This window comes from Nicotiana tabacum, chromosome 3 (genome assembly GCF_000715075.1).
Source record: "Nicotiana tabacum cultivar K326 chromosome 3, ASM71507v2, whole genome shotgun sequence".
Lineage (NCBI taxonomy): Eukaryota > Viridiplantae > Streptophyta > Magnoliopsida > Solanales > Solanaceae > Nicotiana > Nicotiana tabacum.
In genome coordinates, this window is record NC_134082.1 from 19,647,082 (window position 1) to 19,669,456 (window position 22,375).

Below are 22,375 nucleotides of genomic sequence, written 5' to 3' on the forward strand. Positions count from 1 at the left end.
TGTCTAAGATTGGATTTTTGAGTACACGACCTCGGAATTGAGATTTGAAGGTTCCAGCAGGTTTGTATGATGATTTCGGACTTGGGCGTATGTCCGAATCAGGTTTTGGAAGACCCGGGGACGTTTCGGCGCCTATAGTGGAAGTTAGCATTTTTGGAAGAATTTCATAAGTTTGGGTTGAAGTGCATTTTAGTGTTATCGATGTTTGCTTGGTATTTCGAGTCTGGGAATAGCTTTGTATGGTGATTCTGGTGTTGGGAGCGCGATCAAAAGTGAATTCAGAGGTTCGGGGGTCATTTTGGAGTCATTTGACTAAAGATACAAATTTGAAGGGTTTTAAGGAGTTTGACCGGACGTGAACTTTTTGATATTAGGGTCGGAATCCAATTCCGGAAGTTGGAGTAGGTTTGTAACGTCGAATGCGACTTGTATGCAAAATTTGAGGTTAATTGGACGTGATCTAATAGGTTTCGACATCGAATGTAGAAGTTTAAAATTCTAAAGTTCATTAAGCTTGAATTGGAGTGTGATTCATGGTTTAGTGTTGTTCAATGTAATTTGAGGCATCGACTAAGTTCCTGTCATGTTATGGGACTTGTTAGTATACTTGGTTGGGATCCCATGGGGCTCGGATGAGTTTTGGAGGAGTTTTTGGAAGAGTTTGGCGTTTTGAGCATAAACATGTAATGATCCAAAGGTCCATTTTTAGTTCTAGAGATCGAAACTCGATTTTGAGACTTCCGGGATTTTGATAATGAATTATAAGAGTGATCTGGAAAGTTTGGTCTAATTTCATCAAGTCGCAATTGAGTTTGTAGCGCAAAACATGAGTTAATTGTTTAACGGCGAAATTTGTATCGCACTGAGTAAATGAGCTCCAAATTGAGTTTCGATTAAAGTAATAGGTTCGTATTATTATTTGTGACTCATAGGAACAAGAATCATCGAATTCTGAGTTCGTATGATGGAGTTAGAGCATTTTTAGTGAAATTAAAAGTTGCTGAAATTTCTGGGCAGCTGTTGTGTTTTTCGCAGCTGCGTGAACAGTACCGCTCCTGCGTCAACAGTAACCGTAGGTGCGTAAATATTAACCGCAGGTACGTGAATAGTACCGCAGGTGCGTGAACAGTAACCGCATGTGCGAAAATGCTGGACAGTGTATAAATCAAGCAGTCCGAGTTTTTTACTCATTTTTGGAGCTATGGAGCTCGGATTAAAACGATTTTTGAGGCAATTTTCACCATATAGATTGGGGTAAGTGTTCTATATCCAAAAGTTATTATATTTAATGATTTCATGGTTATTTTCATCAAGTATTAGTGAATCAAATGGAAAAATTGGAGAAAATTTATAATCTTTTCAAAAACGAAAATTCTAGATTTGGAGGTCGATTCGTTATCGGAATTTGATAAAATTGGTATGGTTGAACTCGTATCGGAATGGGTTATCGAATTTTGTATTTTTTTAGAATCCGAGCACGTGGGCCCGAGGGCAATTTTGTCAACTCTTCGAGCGGAATTAGGAATTTATCTAAATTGAATTGTTGTGAGTGTTAGAGCCTATATTTATGGATTTTCTCATTTCTTGGCTAGTTTTGGAGAGTTGCACATTGATTTGAGTCGTTGGAAGGGCTTGGAAGTCGGTTATGGAACCTCGGAACGAGGTGAGTATCCTTCCTAACCTTGTAAGAGGGAATTGTCCCCATAGGTAAAATAATTGGTTACGTGCTCCTAATTGTGGGGGCTACATACGCACGAGGTGATGAGAGTCCGTGTGTAGCTACTATCATGTGAAAGATGGGTAGTTTAGGATCCAAAAGCATGCTATACTTGAAATATTTGTAACCTTATTGACAGATGAATTGCTTAAATTCTATCGAATTGGTAAATGAATTTCTAAAAGGATAAAACTTCATTTTTATAAAATTGTTAAAAGAGAATTGGCTTTTCTTTGGATAATTGTTCTCTGTTGACTTCTTGATTGACTTTCTATATGTATTTCATTTCGGAACGGGCCGAACGTCTCGGTAGATTAAATAGATGCATCTATGGCTCGCGCCATTCGACCCTCTGGCAGTGCACAGTTTAAATATTATTGGATCGGGTCGTACGTCCTCGTCATGATTTGTGCATGCTTGTATTGTTTTCCTTGAGATTTATTGATATTGATATTTGCTCTCCCCGACTTGAGATAATTGTTAACTAATGGATTATGAGTCTGGAGACTTTGAATAAAAAGGAACTTTTTCCTGTTTCGTGACTTATTTGAATTTACTGTTGTTCTTAATAAATTCGTGATTCATCGCATTAATAATATTACTATTGGACCACTAGCAAGTGTCGAAGTCGACCTCTCGTCTCTAATTTTTCGAGATTAGACGGGATACTCGCTGGGTACACGTTGTTTTCGTACTCATACTACATTTGCTGTGCATTTTTGTTGCACAGGTTTATATGGGGCTAGTGGCTTAGTGGCATAGTGGCATGGTTAGTACGGAGACTTAGGTGAGCTGTATTTTCGAGATGCCCCGCAGTCGGTAGAGTCTCCTTCAGAGTATTATACTGTATTTCCATTTCTGACCATTTTGTATTGCGGACAGTTACTGTATTTTATTTCATTCCCTAGTAAATGTTCATGCACTTGTGACACCGGGTTCTGGGATGATTATGGGGTATCATGTATTAACTTATTAACATTTATATTTAATTTGAAATGATTGCCTTCTAATAATAAAATTGAAGGAAAATCATAGTTTTCAAAAATTATTAAAACGAGAATTTAATTGAGTATTTTGGTTGGCTTGCCTGATAGTGGTGTTCAGCGCCATCACGACCCTTTATTGGATTTTGGGTCGTGACAATAAAAGCGGTGTCCCTTTATTAGCAAGGGCGGGTCGGAGTGGCCCCTTCTCAGCTTGGATCCGCCTCTCATGTATATAGGCCTGATTAAGGACCTCGTCAAACGTTTCGGGATCATGACTCAAAACTGAATTCTTAATGTCTTCCAGGAGCCCAGAAATAAAGAGTCGGATCATGAGCCTCTCAGAGATCTCATCAGTCTCATTTGCGATGGTTTCAAACCACCCCTGCAACTCCTAGACGGTGGTGACTTGTCGAAGTTTTGCCAATCTCCCCTCCACCGACTCGAGACCTTTTTGCTTAAATCGGATCCTCACCTTAGCATCAAAATGAGGCCAATCCACCAGTTGTTTGTTTTTGAATAACCATCTATACCATTCAAGTGCTTCACCATCAATATAAAATGAAGCCATAGTGAGCCTCTGGTCCTCTTCGATTTTATAGAAATCGAAATATCGCTCCGCTTGAAATATCCACGCCTCCGGATTATCACCTCGAAATCGACCAAACTCCACTGATGCTGGCTTGTGACGGAGAGTGGTGGTCACCAGTGCATGGTCCTGACGAGTTACGTCCATGGTTGGGTGTCGATGGGGAAGTCCTGCCGGAGCTTTGGTTGATACCACGTCCATCAATATTTCGTGAAATTCAGTGAGGTCCTTGGCGACATAATCTGTCACCTTAGTGACAGACTCTTTCATCTCCAGAATCGATTCTTCAACGAAGATCTTGAGTGAGTTTTGGTCCTCCATTAGAGACCTCTGGATGAAAGCACCAATGTAACAACTGAATTGCTAACTCACAAGAATAGGAACTGGCAGATTGTATTGATTCAATCAATGAATTACAATGAAGCCTTAAGGGAAAATTACAATAAAACAGTAACCAAAAGTAAGAGAACAGAGAAGAAAGAAGGGATGGGAAACAGAGAAAATCAGACGAGATGAGAGAATAAAAACACAACATAACAAATTAGCCTCCCTACTACATTCACTAATCATTCTTTTTATCTATATGGTGTTCTTCTTAAGCTGCGCACTACTGCTCCTCTTCATGCTATCGTCACCCCTTCTCCACAATGAAATCAGTTAGTTTCTTGGATGGCACTCACACGTTTATTCCTACGAAGAGCGTCACTCTCTTGCTAATTTTGTTTGTCCACGTGCCTGTTCAAGTGACTGTCCTTGCTGGCAAGTGAGGTGTCCTCCAAGTCAGCCATATGGGTCACAACAGTTATTTTCCAAAAATTAATTTTTGAAAAAATGTTGATTTTTCTGGATTTTTAAAATGCTATTCGATGTTTGGTTGGAGAGTGAAAATATGTTCGTTTTAAAATACTTGTTAAAGATTGCCAATAATATTAGCAAATGCCGTGTGTTTTGATGAAATTTTTGTGAATTAAAGATTGATAATAATGTGGAAAAGTTTGTTGAAGCACCAATATGAAGTTAAAGAATTGAGACAATTGTGAAGAAAATTGATTTTCGTTCAAAAGTTATTGTAAATTAATCATAATATTAGCCAATCGAAGAGCATTTTTGACGTACTTTTGTATATGGAAGATTAATAATAATACCTAAATATTAGTTTTGTTAAGTGACATGAGTTAAAAGTTAAGATAGTTTTATAAAAAATGACTACCACTGAAGAAAGTTATTTTTCTTATTATGATTTGTTAAGTGACATGAGTTAAAAGTTAAGATAGTTTTATAAAAAATGAAAGAAAGTTATTTTTCTTATTATGATGAAAAATATTTTTCTTGAAATAGATAATTTATAATAATCAAACACCAAAAAATAATGGAAAATTTTCACATTAGAACAAATGGGCTCCCTACTTTTCAATTTTATAGCTCATAATTCAATTTACAACCAACTAGCCCAAAAATAATAGGCTAAGATTCAACATCCAACTCCAATAGGTTCTCAAAATTACTATTTAATTTTTAAAAAAGATTCATCAAACTTTTAAATTAATTTTCAAACCAGTAACTGTGATTCAAATATTAATTCAACAAACCAAATTCATTTGAGTGGTGAAAATTAGATTTTTAACAAGCTTAAATATGTGGGTTTAAATTCCAAATTTGATTTTGTGAGAAATTTGGAGTTGGTATTATTTAGACTTGTTAAAAATAGTATAAGGAGGTTGTATATAAAATTTGAAGTCATTTAATGGAGATTTGGACTGGTTTTGAACAAGAATTGCAACTGAAATTCGTGGAAGAAGTTCGTCTACAGACGCTTGTATAAAGGTGTATAAAAGTGTATAATAGTGTATAAGGTGTGTTTCTACACTCATATACACTAATATACAAGGTTATACAAAAAACTGACTTCGTCTTCTTCCTTGCGTCTTTTCTGAAATTTAACTCAAATCTTGCTCAAATCTACTCCAAAACACTTCAAATTTAAATTTTGAACTCCTTTTGATATTTTCAATCAATTGGAATAACACTCAATCCAAACAACTAACAAATTCAAAAAAACCCATTTTCAAAAGCAACGTTTTGAATGGTCTTCAATGGTGGACTTTTACTCTTCAATTTTCTTACAATGCAAGCAGGTGATACAAGAGGAGAAGCAGAAAATACACGGTCCCTTGAAGCATATGTAGAAGATGTAAGAAGAAGAGAGAGTGAAAGTAATGGTTGTGAGAACATAGATTTAACTCAATAACTTTTAGAAGCAGTGGTTGTAAGAACACAAATTTTCAATTTGCTAGTGCTTTAAAAATATATACAATGTGGGCTAGATGAGGTAAAACTTAAAAACATGGATTAGTTTTAATTATGGTGTGAAGTCATGTCTATTTTCTTGTAATTCTTTCAAAAATAATTTCCTTATAAATATATTTCGTGAAAAATGAAACTCCTAGTATCAAATAGGCAAATAACACCCTAGGCAAGTCTTCGTGGTCAAAAAGAGTGAGGAGAAAGGACAAAAATAGAGCAAAGCTCCACAGTGAAAAACAAAGCAAGTAAAAAGCTCTTCAACTTCGTTTCGGCGCCAAAAAGAAAAAAAATGGAAGTCGACGACGATCTTCACGCCCTATTCGACGAACAACGCCGTGAAATAGCCGCCGCTGAAACCGTCGATGGCGATCTCCTCTTCGCCTTTCAACTACAAATGCAAGAGGCTATGAGCGCTTCAAATTCAAAACCGGCCATTAACGGTGAAAGCATCATCGGATGTAACGATGTCACCACTCTTTTCTCCGAGGAATTATTAAACTACGAACAACAATTTCACGACCGTCAAACAGCCGAAGCGGAGATGAAGAAAATCGAAGACGATCTCAACCGTCGAATCCACGATCAGGCCTTCGCGCGTGAGATACAAAACGTGCCGGAGGGCGAGTGGAAAGAGACGGGGGATCATTTGCATAGGCCGTACGGTGAGGGTTCATCGAAAGGTGTGGCCCAAAATGGGAATGAGGATTGTTTTAGGGTTTATGTGAAGGGTTTAATGGGAGAAGAGGTTGAAGAAGAGAGTGTTGTTGTGGTTGTGGGAACCAAACAACAACAACAACAACAACTCGCTGTGATTGGAGTTGCTGCGTGTGATCCCAGTGGTATTTTGGTGTTTGAAGTGAGTAAGGGTTTGGGTGAAAACACTACTGAAGTGTTGAATGATGAAATTGTGGAGCTGAAAGCGCTGATTGAAGGGCTTGATGTTGCTGTAATGCTGGGTTTGAAAAGGGTTAATGTTGTTTTGGATAGTCAAACTATCTTGCAATATGTGAGTCCTCTTGACACCCTAACTGTTGTGAAAATTATTACGATATCAATTATGTTTATCTTGTGTGTCAAATTATTATATTCTGATCTTTGACATTTTTCAATGTGTTAGAACAGTTTTAAGGTAGTCTTTTTCCTTTGTCGTAAAAAATATTAAATCAGGGTACTGGTAGATGCAGGAACCTAGTACAAATTTGGCAGAAGCTAGAGTAAATAGGTGAGAGTCAAAGTCAAGGTCATTTTTATGCTTGAATTATGTCTCCCAAACAAGATAGGTTCAGCGTACTGCAATCCTCTTCATTTTTTCGGGCTTGGAGGAGTTGACTTTGTCCACAAAAAAAATTTGCTAGTTTTATGCTTGCTGTCAGAGTCAAGGTCATTTTTTTTTTTAATTTTAGCAAAAGTAAATAAAAATAAATATAAAAATAAAAACAAAAGAAAAAATTTCTTCATGCTTAAATTATGTTGAGGAAAATATGCACGGATCAAGGAAAGATACTTTTTTTGGGGGGTTAAAAGTCAGGGAAAATACTACTATCTCATCACTTTAAACAAGTACAATTTTTGGTATTGCATGTATCCAAATACTATTGGATGGGTTACTTGTTGTTGGCGTTGGAAACATGTCACACTATGCAGGCTTATATACTGCAACCTAAAAGTTTTTGAAATGATTGATGTATATTTGTTATGCAGGTTAGGGGCAAGTTGCATCCGAGGAATGGTAATGTTGCTGCACTTGTTGAACAAGCAACTTCTCGTCTAAGAAAATTTACAGATTGTGTACCATCTCTTGTGTCACAGAATACCGTCAACTTTGCGATTAAACTTGCTACTGATGCAATAGTCTCTCAGGTTAGAGGACCACCAGGAAGTAGTCTTCAAAAGAGCATCACGGAGACTTGTACTATTTGTCTGCAAGATACTGATGTAGATCATATGTTTCTAATTAATGGTTGCCTGCATTATTATTGCTTTTCTTGTATGAATAAACATGTGGAAGCTAAACTCCTTCAAGGAATGCTACCTGAATGCCCTCATGATAAATGCAAGTCTGTGTTGAAATTAGATAACTGCAAAAAGTTCTTGATGCCCAAGCTATACGATTTGATGAATGAACGTGTCAAGGAAACTACTATTCCTATCACGGAAAAGATTTACTGCCCAAATTCTAAGTGTTCTGCATTGATGTCAAAAGCTGAGGTCCAAATTTCTGCTCCAAATGTCTTTGTGGGAAACGAGCAAGTTGGGGCTAGAATGTGCACGAAATGCCGTCTCCATTTCTGTATCAATTGCAGAGTTCCTTGGCATCAAAACATGACTTGCTTTGACTATAGAAAACTTAACCCTTACTTGTGCGTAGACGATGCAAAGCTCAAGTCTCTTGCCACAAAGAGTCTTTGGCGTCAGTGTGTAAAGTGCAACCACATAGTGTCTCTTGGCGAAGGTTGCTACCATATTTACTGCAGGTTCTCTGCTTCTCCTTCCTTCTTACATTGTTGTCTTACATGATATACACTGTCTTGATTAGGTAATAAGGAAGAGATAACTTTTTGGAATGCTTCACAACAGCTTAAGATTATAGAAGCTTGGCTTTAATTCATTCCCTATGTTGTCATTTAAAAAGGAAAATATAAGTCAACAGCATGTGATTTGTAGCATAAGTTGAAGCTATATATACACCTTTTTTCTCCTTGTATAGAAAGGTTTTGATACTGTTGACGATTGTGTAGAAACATATCTTTGTTGTCCTCCACCTTGACGTTTAAGCTTCTCGCATTTATGGGTGATTATCTACGAGATTTATGAACAACATGTTGACTGTTTGGTGCTGCTTTAAGGGATAGACTATAAGCTGAAGAAAAGAATATTGCAGCTTTGTAGCTTAAATCAGCTTTTGTGTTGATTGTAGAATATTTTCATAAGCCACACAAAATGTGGCTTTTTATTAGCTATTAAGCTGGTTAGTTGCGCCAAAACATCATATACTCAAGATATTGATGAGATCTAGAGTGGAAATCATGAAGTAAGCAGTCGGACTTGGAAAAGAAAGATTAGATTCTAGATTTATTAAAAGAAAATCAAAAATAAGATTCTAGATTTACTTGAATGTTTTAATTTTTTTCTCTGAACTTCTCTGTCCGTTATTCCTTACCGACTAGTCAAAATTTTGGGTGAAGCTGTCAAATTTTGTCAAGATAGCTGGACTTACAAGTCAGATACATGCCACTGTTCATGATAGAACTTTTTATGTATGAAGTTCTTCTCATGTCTTTTTAGGTTATAAACATTTTTACCGCTGCTGATGGAGAAGGGAAAGAGCATCTGTTTTAAGGGGGTGCAATAAACATGGATAACTTGAAACAGAAACATATAAATGTAGTCATTTGATGTTGCATACTGGTTGGGATAATATAATCCATAGTACATATTACTTTTACTATGACATATAAGTGCAAAGAAGCGAGTGCACCTTATCCGGCTTCAAAGAATATTTCTGGTACTTCCTGTAATTGTGTGCTTTAGACTGTAAAGTGAGCCTATCATGCTGTAAGTTAGTTTTATCTGTCGTGCTGTTTTGCCTGAATCCCTCCGTATCCTCTACTTTAAAAGATGGACCGCCCCACTTAGATTGGTGCTGTTAGTGGTTGTGTGCGGACCAGCTTGCTCTGAGCCCATTCCTTTGAATTCCTTTCGTTCTCCGACTCAACCCGTTTTAGTTCATTTTAAGTTTTCTTTTCCTGTTTCCTTCCAATTTCTTTTGTTTTCTCCTTCTGTATTACTATTTTCTTCGCGAAATTGCCACAACTTATTTGTTTTTGCTTGGGTTGTGCTTCTAGGTTGCACCTTAGTAAGCTCCAATTCGCTGACTTTGCACTATTCGTTCCTCTTTCTTTTCATTTTGTTTAATGGTGTTATGTGCATGTAGTCTGTGATTTTCCAGCAATTGACACTTTGGCAGAGTTCAAAAAAGATTATCATGAAAGTTAGGGATGTGTTTGGTATTAGAATGTTTTCTTAGAAAATAAGTTGTTTTCTTACTTATTTTTTGGTGTTTGTTTAGGTAGTAGAAAATATTTTTGGAAAATATATAATTTAGGCAAACCTCATATGAGACGAAATAGGTAAGAGTGGGGAAGGGTGGTAGGTCGGGATCTAAGGGCCGGAGTGGTAGTGGCGATGTTGGGAGGTTGAGCAAGAGTTTTAAAAATATTTTTCTTCCTTTTGGAGGAAAATGAGTTTATGAGGAAAAAATTTCCCAAAATATTTAAGCCACCCAAACATGGAAAATTTGAAAAACATTTCCTTCATACCAAACACACCCGATAGCTACCTTTGTTTTATTAAAGCAGAAAGCGTTTATTTTCACAAATGTGAAATATCGCTTTAGAGTTGTTTTCACTCCATTCATTATTCGTGACCATGTTGGACTTGTTACATCAATCTCTTAAGAAGCATATAGATCTCATTTTGTGGGACAGGAAACACATCTCGAACATGGCTTATCACAAAAAGAAAAGCGCCTTTGGGATGTAGGATACAGACACAAACAATTAAAGACATAGGATATGGACACACCATCAATGTCTTTTCTTTCTGAATTTGTCGGGACACCAGTAGGATAAAAAATTCAGAGCTGATTATGTAGAATTTCTGTTGCCCTAGCAAAAAGAGACCTAAAATCCTTATTATCTAACAAATGAAAAGAAAAAATAGAAATAAAGGAAACTTTAGCCTTGTTTAGATTTTGCATATTTATCTTGTTCTTTCTTCTTCTAACTAAGAAATAAAAAGGCATTTTAGTTACGCATGCCAATAAGTAGAATTTCAATGCTTCCAGCCAACCTCTCCGGTTTTCATTTGCGCAAGGGTGCTCCTCTTTAGGTATTGAATGCTTATTGTATCCTCATCATATCCTGGTTAGCTGCATGGCATGGAAATAGGGGGAGCAGTTTTCTCGTTTTTCCTTGCTAGACCATCAGTTTCCTCGAGTTGTTTTATTTCTTTCCTGAAGTTTACGTCTGGGTGTAGAAGAAGTTAGAAATTGATTGGTAAGAGAACTTTTACACTTTGTTCGATCTGCTAGAAGGTAAATTTAGATCGGCAGTGTTTCAGTGCCTCAAGGAAAGAGCAGGAAGATAAAATTTGCACGTATAGGAGTTATGTCGTGGAAAAAACATGATGCTATTAAGGATGGCATGTGTTGGAAAAGTGTAGTTATATCAATAACTAATAGGAAAAGAGAGTACAAAGCTTGCTGAATTGTTTCTGTACCTTTTTATGTACCATCTTGGTACCTTTTTAATAAATATCGTTACTTATTAAAAAAAAAGACTTGCTGAATTGTGTGACGTTCTCATCTAAAAGCTTTCGCTAAAGCTTATTTCATTTTCTTTAAGAAAGAAGCTTACTCTAAAACTTATTTGATTTTCTTTAAGAAAGAAGCTTATGCTAAAGCTTAAACTGTTAGAGAGAACATTTTATTTACTTATGTCTTGAACACGCCCTCGTACGTGCGGCTTAATTCTTTTAAATAGTCCAAGCATGTGAAAATTCTTTTTAATAATAGGTGGCAGTGGGACTTGAACGTAGTACCCTTATTTGATATTACTAGTCTTTGGGTACGTGCATTGCATGCACCCTTATTAATGAATGTATATTTTTTTAAAGTCACATAAATGTTATTAAAGAATATATTTAAGTTGTATGAAAAATTAATGGAAAAAATTCAAGTCCTGAAAATAATGAATGTTATTAAATTAATTCAGTAAAGGAAGAAATCTTATATCACAAAACCCGCCAAATGCCTTATTGAATTATTCACATTTTATTAAATTTCACTAAACGACATGAATGCCACATTTTCAATTAATTAACTATCAGGTTTACAGCAAAATGAAAAATAACAAATATCTTTTTACGTTCACTCTATTGTAATATATGTGGTCATAATTAACATTAATTTTTCTGTTGAAAAAATGTACGTCAAATGTTAGAAATCTGAAATAATAATATATACACGCACTATTCACATGCATATTTATATATTAAATTTGAATTAATGCGCGTAGGTAGTGTTAAAAACGTGATGTTAAACCACTCATCCCCAAGAACATTAATTATTCAGAGTATTGGAAGAGAAACTTTTTATGCGACTATGAAAATGTTGATTAAGACAAAAAGTCTAGACTGTATGGCTAAAATTATGCAATTAAGTGCAAAAAAAATCAACAACATTATGTATAACAGCTGAAGATAAAAGATATTTTAATTTCTCTATATAAATTTCGCGATGAGAAAAGATAAATTATACATTCCTAGAATTTCTATAAGAAAATTTATAGAATCCTAGAGTCATTTGCATTATGATTCTATTATTAGTTGCCTTTTTTATTTTTGTTTGAAATTTTTTGGGACATATTCTTTTTAACTTTTTCTTTATTTACCTAGTGTTTTAGGAATGTTTTTTTTAGCTCCGTACATAACTTAATTGTCCCTAAATTTCAAAGAAATTCTTGTATGTAAAAGTTGATTCGAATAGTTAAATATTAGAAATTTAATATGCAAGGTATTATAGTTATATTATATACTTAGTTAAAACAAGGAAATAATTTATATAGGGTCAAATCTTAATGAATTTTAAAGTCATAAATATTAGGATCATACATAATTCAAATAAGGAAAGATTTAATAATTTTAGTTTATTTTAAAGTCCTAAATATTACGAAAATAAATCCTAATATTAGTAAAAGACTATTTTGTTTAGTGTGAACTCTCTTTTTAGAGGGTAAAATAGACGAATGACATTTCGCTAAGGGTCTTCGTGCTTTTAATATAATATAGATATAGATATTGAAGTGTGTGACCATCTCATCAAATAGTCTAAGCTAAAACTGAAACTATTAAAGAAAGTACACTTTATTTACTTAATTATGTCCAACACTCTTCCTCATATGTGGAGTTGATTCTTTTTTCATGAGCCAAACATGTGAAAATTCTTTTTGATAATGAGTAGCGGTAGGACTTGGATCGAGGTCTCTAAGATGCATTTTCCTGGGGTTGTACTATTCATCCATTGCACTCTCCGGGTGCTATTCTTTAATAAAATGTTCATATACATTTTCAAAAAAGAAAAGAATTCAACAAATCTTAGCCGATATGACTTGCACATTTCATCATAAAATCTTTTTGTGTTATAGCATATAATGAAACACCTTAAATACTTATTGGACCTCATTAAATGAAAATATATGGCAGCAACTCATTAAAGACCAAAAAGGTAACAAAGAGGACAGAAAGGAAGCTGATGCAAGCTTCCTTTTCTGATAATACCTGATACTGGCGTTTTTTGTTTTAACAAAATCTTACCTTATCAATTATAAATAAAATTAAAAAAGAGGACAGAGAGGACCTGGGCATTATCATACTTAGATGGCAGACCATCTATGCCAGGATTTGTGCTCTTGCTTTATACATACAAAGCCTTTGATCTTTTCCTAAAATTTATGTAATTGGTGGTCTTCCATCCTTGTGGGCTTGTATTTTACTTCTTAATTGTGAAGAACTATCCAGTTTGCAAACAACCGTGTAGAGAGAAAAGTAAAAATAGGCTTTATCTCCAATCAATTCCAGATAATACGAGTCTCTCCCACAAATCTTGTAATTATGAAGAAATCCTTTGGAATTGCAAGACAAGATCAAAAGGTAGGAGGGGAAGGTATTAGGACTAAATCCCACCTCCAGAGAAAAAACTGAAAGATCTAGTAGAAGTTAAATGCACAGGTAAAGTTGATCATTTTTCTCTTTGGCTGCTTTGAATTTTTTCACAACTGTTTATTTTATTCATGAAATGAAAGGATCTAGGTATCTCTACCCGAGTCTAAGGGCATTTGAATATTTTTATATTTGTGGAAGTAGGTGTACGAAGTTTACATTATCTGTTGTCTTCTTGAGGAAATTTTATTATTTCTTTGATCTTTTTGGTAGGCAATTTATGTTTCAAAATAAAATGGGTACAATCTAGGTAGCTACACGCAAGCAAGTTCAAAAGATTTGAGTTGGTGACTATTTTTCTTTTATGAAGTAGTTGGTGAGTATTAATTCTCTAGTTGTTGTCTTATGAGCATGTTTCCACTGTGAAGAATTCTAAACTTCCCGTTTGATCCAGGTCATTAGCAGATCTATAGAGCCTGTAACATTGAGTTGAGTGTAAATAACTAAGAGGAATTAGCTATTACGATGCAACTGAACTAAGAGGACTTTTTGATGCTAGCATCTCAAATAGTCCGTTGGTCTAACGACTAAGTTATGGAACTGAGTTCAACTTTCTCTGTATCTTTATGCCACAGAGATGCAAAACTACACATATTAGTTTTTTTCCTTTCCTTTACTCCACCTTCAGTAAATGTCTCACGATTTTCATTTTCTTTAAGTTATACTACTGTTATTATGGCGATGCATTACCATAATTTATTAACTGAATTGGCAGAGATTTCTGTTTGAATTTTTTGTCTCGTTTAAATATCAACTCTTGCCAAAAAAGGAGAAAAAAAACTCTAGTCAAACTTCATTGGTTGTTCAATCCGCTGATAATGCTTTGCTGTCTCTAGGGTTTTCCTACTTCATGAAGCTACTTTTGATCACATTGATTAGCGATCTAGAGTTTGATTTCCTTGGTTGGCTGTCTACAACAAACTATTTCTGGGACTAATCAAATATTAGAAAAAGAAGAAGAGAGTATCGCATTGCCTCGTACAAATTTTCTTCTCTTTGGCTTGGGCAGACTTCACTAGTGTTAACTAATGGGTTGGAAAACATAATTATGTGAGAACATTTTGCTTAATGTGATCCTTGATCTGTGAAGTGTTTGGTTGGGCTGTTGGCTGCATTGCTGTTCTACCGACTGTTCTTATTGTCTCTGTTCTCCAAAAAATTTTATGCTCTGAAACGATGTTAAGTATGCTGGTTTACTTCCTATCCTTATCATGTAAAATTTGTGCAGAACTTTATATCTATTCTTAGAGGTGGCTGACTTATGATTCATTCATGTTGTAAGAGCTAAGTTTTTGACAGTGAATACTTCAAATGTTTTCCCAGATGTGGTCACGAGTTTTGTTATACATGCGGAGCTGAGTGGAAGAACAAGAAACCAACATGTTCCTGCCCAATATGGGATGAGCGAAATATCATTTATGGAAATAGACCCCAACCAAGGAGAGCCTGAGCAGGATGCCGTCGTTCCGGTCTATTTCGCACCTAAAGTGTTGCAGATACTGGTCATCAGTGCGAGGAGATGGGAGTATATTCTTTCATATGTACAGTTCTTTTAATTCGTGGGGCACTTATAATCTTTTTAATACATGCTGCAAGAATGACAGTACTAGTAGATATTAGATGTGGTCCAAAGCACCCTCCCTCAACTAGGAGTTTTCAGATACCCGAATTCCCTTTTCTGTTTGTTTTGATTGTGCTAGTCTATAGCTTTTTTATTTTGGTTTCCCACCTGGTATCTAGCACCCGATTTGGGGCTTGGCTAGATCGGATTAGCGCCAGAAAATCTCACTTTTGGGGTAAGCTTTTTCTAGCAAAGATAATTTCATTCTGAGTTTTCTTTTTCAGTCATGTATTTGGTATGATCAAAACCATTGTTATTTTCTCCAAGCAAACTAAGAGCAGGGAACGAACCTTCCCATGACGGGCGTTAGGGGGTAAAGGTTGACCAAGTCAATGATACTTAACTGGTCTTTTTAATTGATCATGCTAGGATTGAGACACAACTCGAACTCCCATGGAGGCAGCATGGATACCTTGTGGCTAGGAGTGAAAAGCTCCGCCAGCACTTTAAAGTAAAAAGAAATGAGAAAGAAAAAATCTATTTTTAGTAACCAAGAGTAGCCGTAATACGAAGGCTTATGGTCTAGTTATATTAATAGTGTCAAGGCTTATAGTCCGGTGATATTAATGAGAATTTCTCACATGAATTATTCAATTCTCCTCCCTAGGGTGTTCATGGTTCAGTTTGGATAGAATTTTCCCAAAAAAGAAACAAAACTAAATAAATCGGTTTTTTAAATTTTGGAACCACGATTTTTTATCGATTTGATTTATGTTGATTTTTTTTCAAATTTTTGGTTTTTTCTGTTATTTATCGGGTTTTTTCTTAAATGGGAGACATACACTACCGAACACATATTTTGGTGAATACATTTTCAACGTAATACTAGCAAATCAATTATTCTTTGAAAAATCTGTCATTTACCAAGATATGTTGATAATTGAATCAAATATTGATGAATAGTTTATGAACTTCATTAAAAATAGATTATTTTTAACATAAAATAAATTCTTGTACTTAGCAAAAGAAAACTACCAAACAAACTAGAATGCGAAGGCAAAGAACCAGATTACTATAATAGCAAAGAACTAGACTAAAAGTTCAAACGATTAACATGTACCATTAAATATTAGAAACTTAGTATAAAAATATACATAAATAGGGTGGAATAATAAATTTTAAATAGCTACTTCTATAGTCGTTTTGGTTCTTTTTTCGGTTATTTTTTTTATTAAACCCGAAACCAAATCAAATTTGATCGGTTTTTAAAATTCAAATCCACAACCAAGTCAAACCAAAAAGTATCAGTTTTTTGATCGATTTGATTTGATTTTCGTGTGGTTCAGTTTTTCGGGTTTTAATGAATATCCTACTCTTTCCCCTTATCCTTTTTCGATCCTTAAATATTATGAAAGTGTTTCTTTCTAAAAACAAAAGTTCCTCATGATAATTGAGCAAATTTTAAAAGTGGGTGAAAACTATTGAAGAGCAGAGCACTCCAGAATGTGTCCTAATAATTAGTAGAGTTGTCAAAATAGGCCTGCCAAATCCAGCCCAAGCCTCATCGGCTTTTAAATTTGGTGGGCTAGAGTGGCCCGATCTGCCATCTAAATGGATCTTAAAATGGCTAGCCCAACCTAGCCCTAAGAGAGCCGCGGGCTAGGGCGCGTTGGCCCCTCAATTTTTTCAGAAAAAAATTTCTTCAATTCTTTAAATAATTCTTCGTGACATAGTCTCTTAATCATATGAACGACTTCTTTTTGTTGAGAGCGCATAAAATCTTGATATTTGATAAGGAATCCATAATTGAAATGCACATTCTCTGTATCTCTAGCTCTTCGTTTTTAGCGTTACATGAATATTTTTTAATACTTTTCTTTCACTTTCCTGAGATTGAGGAATTGCTTCAATAAGTTTATATGTTGAGCTTTTTTAATTTAGGTTTAACATCATTTCCTGTATTTATCATTATAGTTCATAAATATTTTAAAACTCACGAAATTTGCTAGTGTTGTCAATTTTCTTTGGGTATTAAAAATTGACCTTTTTCCTAGTTTGTCGTTAATTAAGCAAAAGAAAAACTAATCTTGTCATGTTACATGCATATCAAAAATCTATATTCTAGTTGATATGGAAGGATAAATGAGCAATCTAAGGTTGGGGAATGGGGATTTTAATAGCTTTTTTAGTTTTTGCTTTTTTTAAATATTAAATATCTAAATTTGAATTTAATTAATTTTTGGCTCATGGGCCGGCTCAGGCCCAGCCTAGGTCAAGCCTCAAGGGCTAGCAGACTGACTTGGGTCGGGCTTATAAGCCTCAATTTTAAATGAGCTAAAAAAAATTCAACTCAACCCTAGCCCAATAGCGGGCTGGATTGGACTGGCTCCACGGGCCAGACCCATTTTGACGGCTCTAACAATTAGTAAATGACAAAGGGCCACATATATCCATGTAATATGAGAAAAGGTTTAAATATATCCTTTATTATACTTTGGTCCAAATATATTCCTGCTTTTATACTATTGATTCAAATATACCCCTCTTCTATTAAGTTTGTCTATGAACATCCAATCCTACATGACACTGATATTTGATGAAATGGATACCACATGACATGTCACATTAATGCCTCTAATCCATGTTTAAAAACTAAAATTTGAAATACATATTTTTCATGGTAGCGGCAATGGTGGCAATAGTGGTGGAGGGGAAGAAAATTTTGATGGTGGAAAAAAAAATAGAAGGGGGTAAAATGGGTTAGGGGCGCTAAGGTGGCAAGTCATGTGGCATCCACCCCATCAAATGTCAGTGTCACGTAAGATTGGATATCCACTTTGGACAAACTTAACAGAAAATGGGTATATTTGAATCAATAGTATAACGATAACGATATATTTAGACTCAAAATATAACGAGGGGTATATTTAAACCTTTTCTGATAGTAAGTATATTTGACCCTTTTCCAGTTAGTAAAATGTGAGAAAAGCATGGTTAATAACAAGTACCTAATACCTACATGCTCAAATTATTCCAAGTTGGTATTATGGTCATTTCTCAGATTGTCGGCGATGTAAAGAAATATAAAAATTATATCATCTATATCTATCTATTTATATTATTATAAAAGCATGAATATAAATGTTGGTTTACCAAAATATCCCTAAAATACTTAATTATTAATGTAAAAAAGGGTAAAAGTACTTTATAATAAATAGAAGATCATTAATTACAGCTTTAGTTATATTGTCTGCTTCTATTTTCTCTCCCTTGAAAGTAAACTTCTCGCCTAATATTAGGTATTTGATCTTCGTTGGAATTACAACCAGGCACTAGTTATAAGTTTAGTTACGTTCCACTAAGTACCGATTTTCTGCTTGAGTTCCTTATCTTTTCAATAAAATACTATATAAAAGAGTTCTTAATTTGATAATCTTTTAAGTTTATTTTAGTTACGCTCCACTATGTATTGATTTCCTACTTGAGTTCATTATCTGTTTACCGTGAAAATGGTAATAACAATTAAATTGTAAATGAAATTCTAAAAATACGTGATCTATTCCCGAGCTAGTTTTTAGAGCAGTTGATGTTAATGATATAGAGTTTAAAGGTTAAATACAAGCTAAAACGGGATGATAATCTAACTGTAGGGCCTGCTGCCCGAATGTAGGTATGATCGATGAAGGACCTGGGGGTCGACGTAGGGGTCAAGCTCGAGCTATCGAGGATAGTCGGGGATGGGATAACAGTTGAAGATATAATTAAACAAGGCTCTTTATGGCCAATACTAAGGCGTACGATGAAGAACGAATAAGAACACGATGAATATCGAGGTGGCCTCAGACCAGTGAGAACGAACAAGTTAGAAAGAAAAGAGAGAGAGAGAGAGAGAGAGAGAGAGAGAGAGAGAGAGAGAGAGATATTATTGCACTTGTGGAGAAATGGAGCAACATCAGTCCCCCCTACAAAGTAACGGGGATCCCCTTTATATAAGAGGGGAATCCACTATGGTACAGAGCGTGTTAGTCGTAAAGGTATGGAGACAAGATGGCTAGACATGACATCTTGAAAAATTGGCCCCGGATAGACCAACCATGTCAAGTTAAGCCGCGCGCCTTGGGGACTTCCCTCTCGCCTGTCATAGCTCGCTATGTCTGTCAGAACACGATACCCTTAGGATCAATATATACATATATATGTCGAGCCTCGAGGATGAGCCTCGACCTCGGTTCCGAGCTTCCAGGGATGCGACCGCGAGATGGTTCTATGATGGGGGGAATCAGGCCCCCGGATTCGCCGTATATAGCTAGTTTTCGCGTTTCTTAGAGTGAAGGAGACGAGAAACGATAAGAAACGGTTTTGACCCTTGCTTCCTCTGGTGCCCCTACGACCGGATACAAGGTATTAAGGGTCATTATATGCACCGTTCCTGCAAATTTCGGTATTGACTGCGGCGGTTGGCTTCCTTCAATATGCTAGGATGCTTTTATAAACACTTGTTTCTTCCCTTTTTGGGCTCCATCTTGCGCTCAAAACCCCTAGTGAGGTCCGTTTCTCCTCATTCTCCTCCTTCCTTAGAGCTCAATCCCCTTTTTCTTCTTTTCTCAAATTTCTACAAGGATGACGAATATTACCACTTCTGCTTCCCAGGAGGTTGCGGGCTCATCCTCTTCGCTTCTCTCGAGGTGAGGTGGCCACTCCTCCCCGTGCCGAGGAGTGTGTTCTGGGATCCTTTGCGATGACCTTCAATTTTAGGGTCGAGAGACCCTCCTCGAAGTCAGGGCGCCGCGAGCCTGTAACTCGGTACATTAGTTCTATAACGGACATCAAAAGAGTGAAAGTGGACTGCTGCTGGGGAGATACTGTGCTCGTGGAGATCGACGCTCAGGATAAAGAAGTTACAGCTCATAAAGTCGGTTTTTTGAGTGTGTATACCTACCCATTCTCTTTGGGGTAGGTGGGTCCATCCTCGCTCTTGATTGACCCCATGATTCTCGACTTCTGCCAGAGTTATCAGGTGACTCTAGGTCAAGTCCACCTTTCGTTCTGGCACGTGGTTTATATGATCAAACATTATTCGAGTATGATAGAGGGGATGCCCTTCACCCTAAACCATTTGATCTGGATGTATAACCCTCGTCTGCTTCGCGGAGGCTTAGTCAATCTTCGTTGTCGAGCTTCGAGGTCCTTTTTTGCTCCCACCGGGGAATTCGAGGATGATGCATGGTTAAGACGATTTGTTTGAGTGAGGACGTCTGATCTGATTCCAACGGAAAAGATGTCGTTTCTTGAGAAATGGAATGTCGGGCGTAAGTAGACGTGGTGCCCTTGCCCTTTCTTTGTAACTTTTCTTCATGCATCTGACTCTGTATTTCTTGTCTTTTTAGCCGCGACAATCTAAACCGGCGCGGTGCCGGACCTTCAGGATTGGGTTGGTTGCTTGCACTCAATCTGCTCATATAACGACCAAGCGTGGCGGGATTTATCCCGAGCCCGGTGGAAGGCCGGGGGCCCTGGTAGGTTTTGAGTCTTGATGCACCCATGCATTTTGATTTAGCTTGACATCAGTAGCTTTCCCTGTATCGTGCATTTTAACATCTGCATTTATGCAGGCCTGGGGGAACCCTACTGATAAGGGAGGTGCCGTCCGTTGGAGGGGACACTCAGATGCATGGCGAGGAGAGGAAGAGGCAGGAGAGCCTACCGGTTGAGCCGTTGGAGCTCAAGAGGATCAGAATGGAGGATTCCAAGGTCGACCCATTGGCCCCAGTATCCGGGGTGACGGGAAATCCTCGTGCTGAGGGTGAGGGAGAAAGCAGCTTTTCGACACCCTATGAAGAGCGTTTGGGGCCGATTGATCCTCGTGCCATGGGAATAGATGCTTCTGGGCAGGGCTCTGGTGATGGCGCGACTCAGATTTGTGGCGGCGAGGCAATGGATGGTGTATGGAGCACTGACCTTGAACTGACCGGTGGCTGGAGTTCTCCCCGAACTGGGATGCACTTGACAGGCAGTTTGGAGTGGCCTTGAGCTGGGTCTCGGGATGAACAGAGGAGGGAGATCCAGATTAACCATGTTAGCCCGTTGGATATTGTTGTTTCTCCAAAGGGGGATATCCTTCCACCTTTCGGAATGCAAGAGGAGTCTTGCAAGGAGCTTTTCGTGGCGGGAACACTGGCCAAGGGTAGAGACGCACTCGGGAGGCCGGAGATCATCCTTGAGGGTAGTTCCGAGGTCGACGCCTCATCTATTTTTGGCGAGATGGGCAGGCTTTGCGAGCGAGTAACTTCATCTAGCCTTGTTTGCTGCTTCGGGACGCTTCGTCCTTTATCTCCTTGACTTTTTTATGAGGTTTCAGGCTGAGGCGCTTTAAAACCAGGCCCTCGCCCAGTGTCAGTATAAGGTGAGTCGTCGTGAGCGTGAGAAAGCTTTTTTCACCGAACAGGTTATCTAACCTTTGCTTCTGCTATCATTTAGCCCTTGTAAAATCTCGTCACTTTTAACCCTTCGTGCCTCGATCTGTGCAGTTTGAGAAGGAAAAAGCCCTGCTGAGAGGGGAGTTTCGGGCCAGGGATGCTGAAATCTCCGAGCTTAGCCAGCGTGTGAGTGAGGTGTCTTCTGAAAAGGACAACCTCAGGGAGAAAGTTACCTTGATTGAGCGCCAGCTTCAGGGCGCGATGGAGGATAGCCAAGTATAAGAGCCTTCATTATAAGCTGGTGGCCGCATTGATCCGCATCAAAGTTGAGGCTGAGGCGCTTGTATCCTCGCATAGGGGAGAAGCGGTTGTTGCGGATTCCTGCATTGAGATGGCGCTTGAGGGGGCTGGCCCAAATTTCTTCGAACCGTGAGTCATGCTTGGTCGTCTTCCCGAGGGCTGGTTATCGATGGCATATTGGAAGGCAGCTCGAGTGGGGTAAAAAATGGGGGTGGATTCCCGGAGAGGGGGGATGTTGTCGAGAAAAGGCCATCGGGGGATCTGTAATCGCCTGAATGCGACCTTTGAGGCCGTTGGTTTTGGCAATAGATTAGGATATGTTGTTTTTTCCTGTCGATCTCCTTGTTTGTTGTTCAATACTTTTTAATTTGGCATTTGTATGCAGAGCATTCTGCGACTCTTTCTATTTTGAATTCATCAATGTTTGGCCTAAAAAACCTTGAGTCTACAATATAGCCCTGTGGCCCCCTTTGGGTTAGCTCGGGAGTTTGTCGCGCAGCTGGTAGGTGCAACCTCCGACGTGAACCGCCGTGACGGATCTCACATTTCTTGGCCCACCATTTTGCGTTAGGTTTCCGGGTTGGGTTTGTCCCGAGCCTTGTTGACTTCTGCTTTACCGTGCATGTGCGGTCGGGTGATGATGGCTCTTATCTTTTGCTCTTGGGCATTTTACTGTTTCAACTATTTTGGGTCCAGTCTCCGAGTCGCGTTGCGATTCGAGCTTCG

The 22,375-nt window shown here is 37.4% G+C and overlaps 1 protein-coding gene across 1 annotated transcript; it reads left to right on the forward strand.

Moving 5' to 3' along the window:
• Positions 1 to 5,761: 5,761 nt before the first annotated feature.
• LOC107809630 (E3 ubiquitin-protein ligase RSL1) lies at positions 5,762 to 15,187 on the forward strand. The gene is made up of 3 exons (XM_016634289.2): positions 5,762 to 6,599; positions 7,295 to 8,067; positions 14,696 to 15,187. The coding sequence occupies exons 1-3, from the start codon at positions 5,883 to 5,885 to the stop codon at positions 14,820 to 14,822; spliced, it is 1,617 nt and encodes a 538-aa protein (XP_016489775.1). The 5' UTR covers positions 5,762 to 5,882; the 3' UTR covers positions 14,823 to 15,187.
• Positions 15,188 to 22,375: the final 7,188 nt, after the last annotated feature.

Bases quoted from the DNA above. Each gene is read 5' to 3' on its own strand.
- LOC107809630 (XM_016634289.2), top strand. From the start codon at position 5,883: ATGGAAGTCGACGACGATCTTCACGCCCTATTCGACGAACAACGCCGT. The intron at 6,600-7,294 runs GTGAGTCCTCTT...TTTGTTATGCAG, and splicing joins GTCAAACTATCTTGCAATAT to GTTAGGGGCAAGTTGCATCC. The intron at 8,068-14,695 runs GTTCTCTGCTTC...ATGTTTTCCCAG, and splicing joins TGCTACCATATTTACTGCAG to ATGTGGTCACGAGTTTTGTT.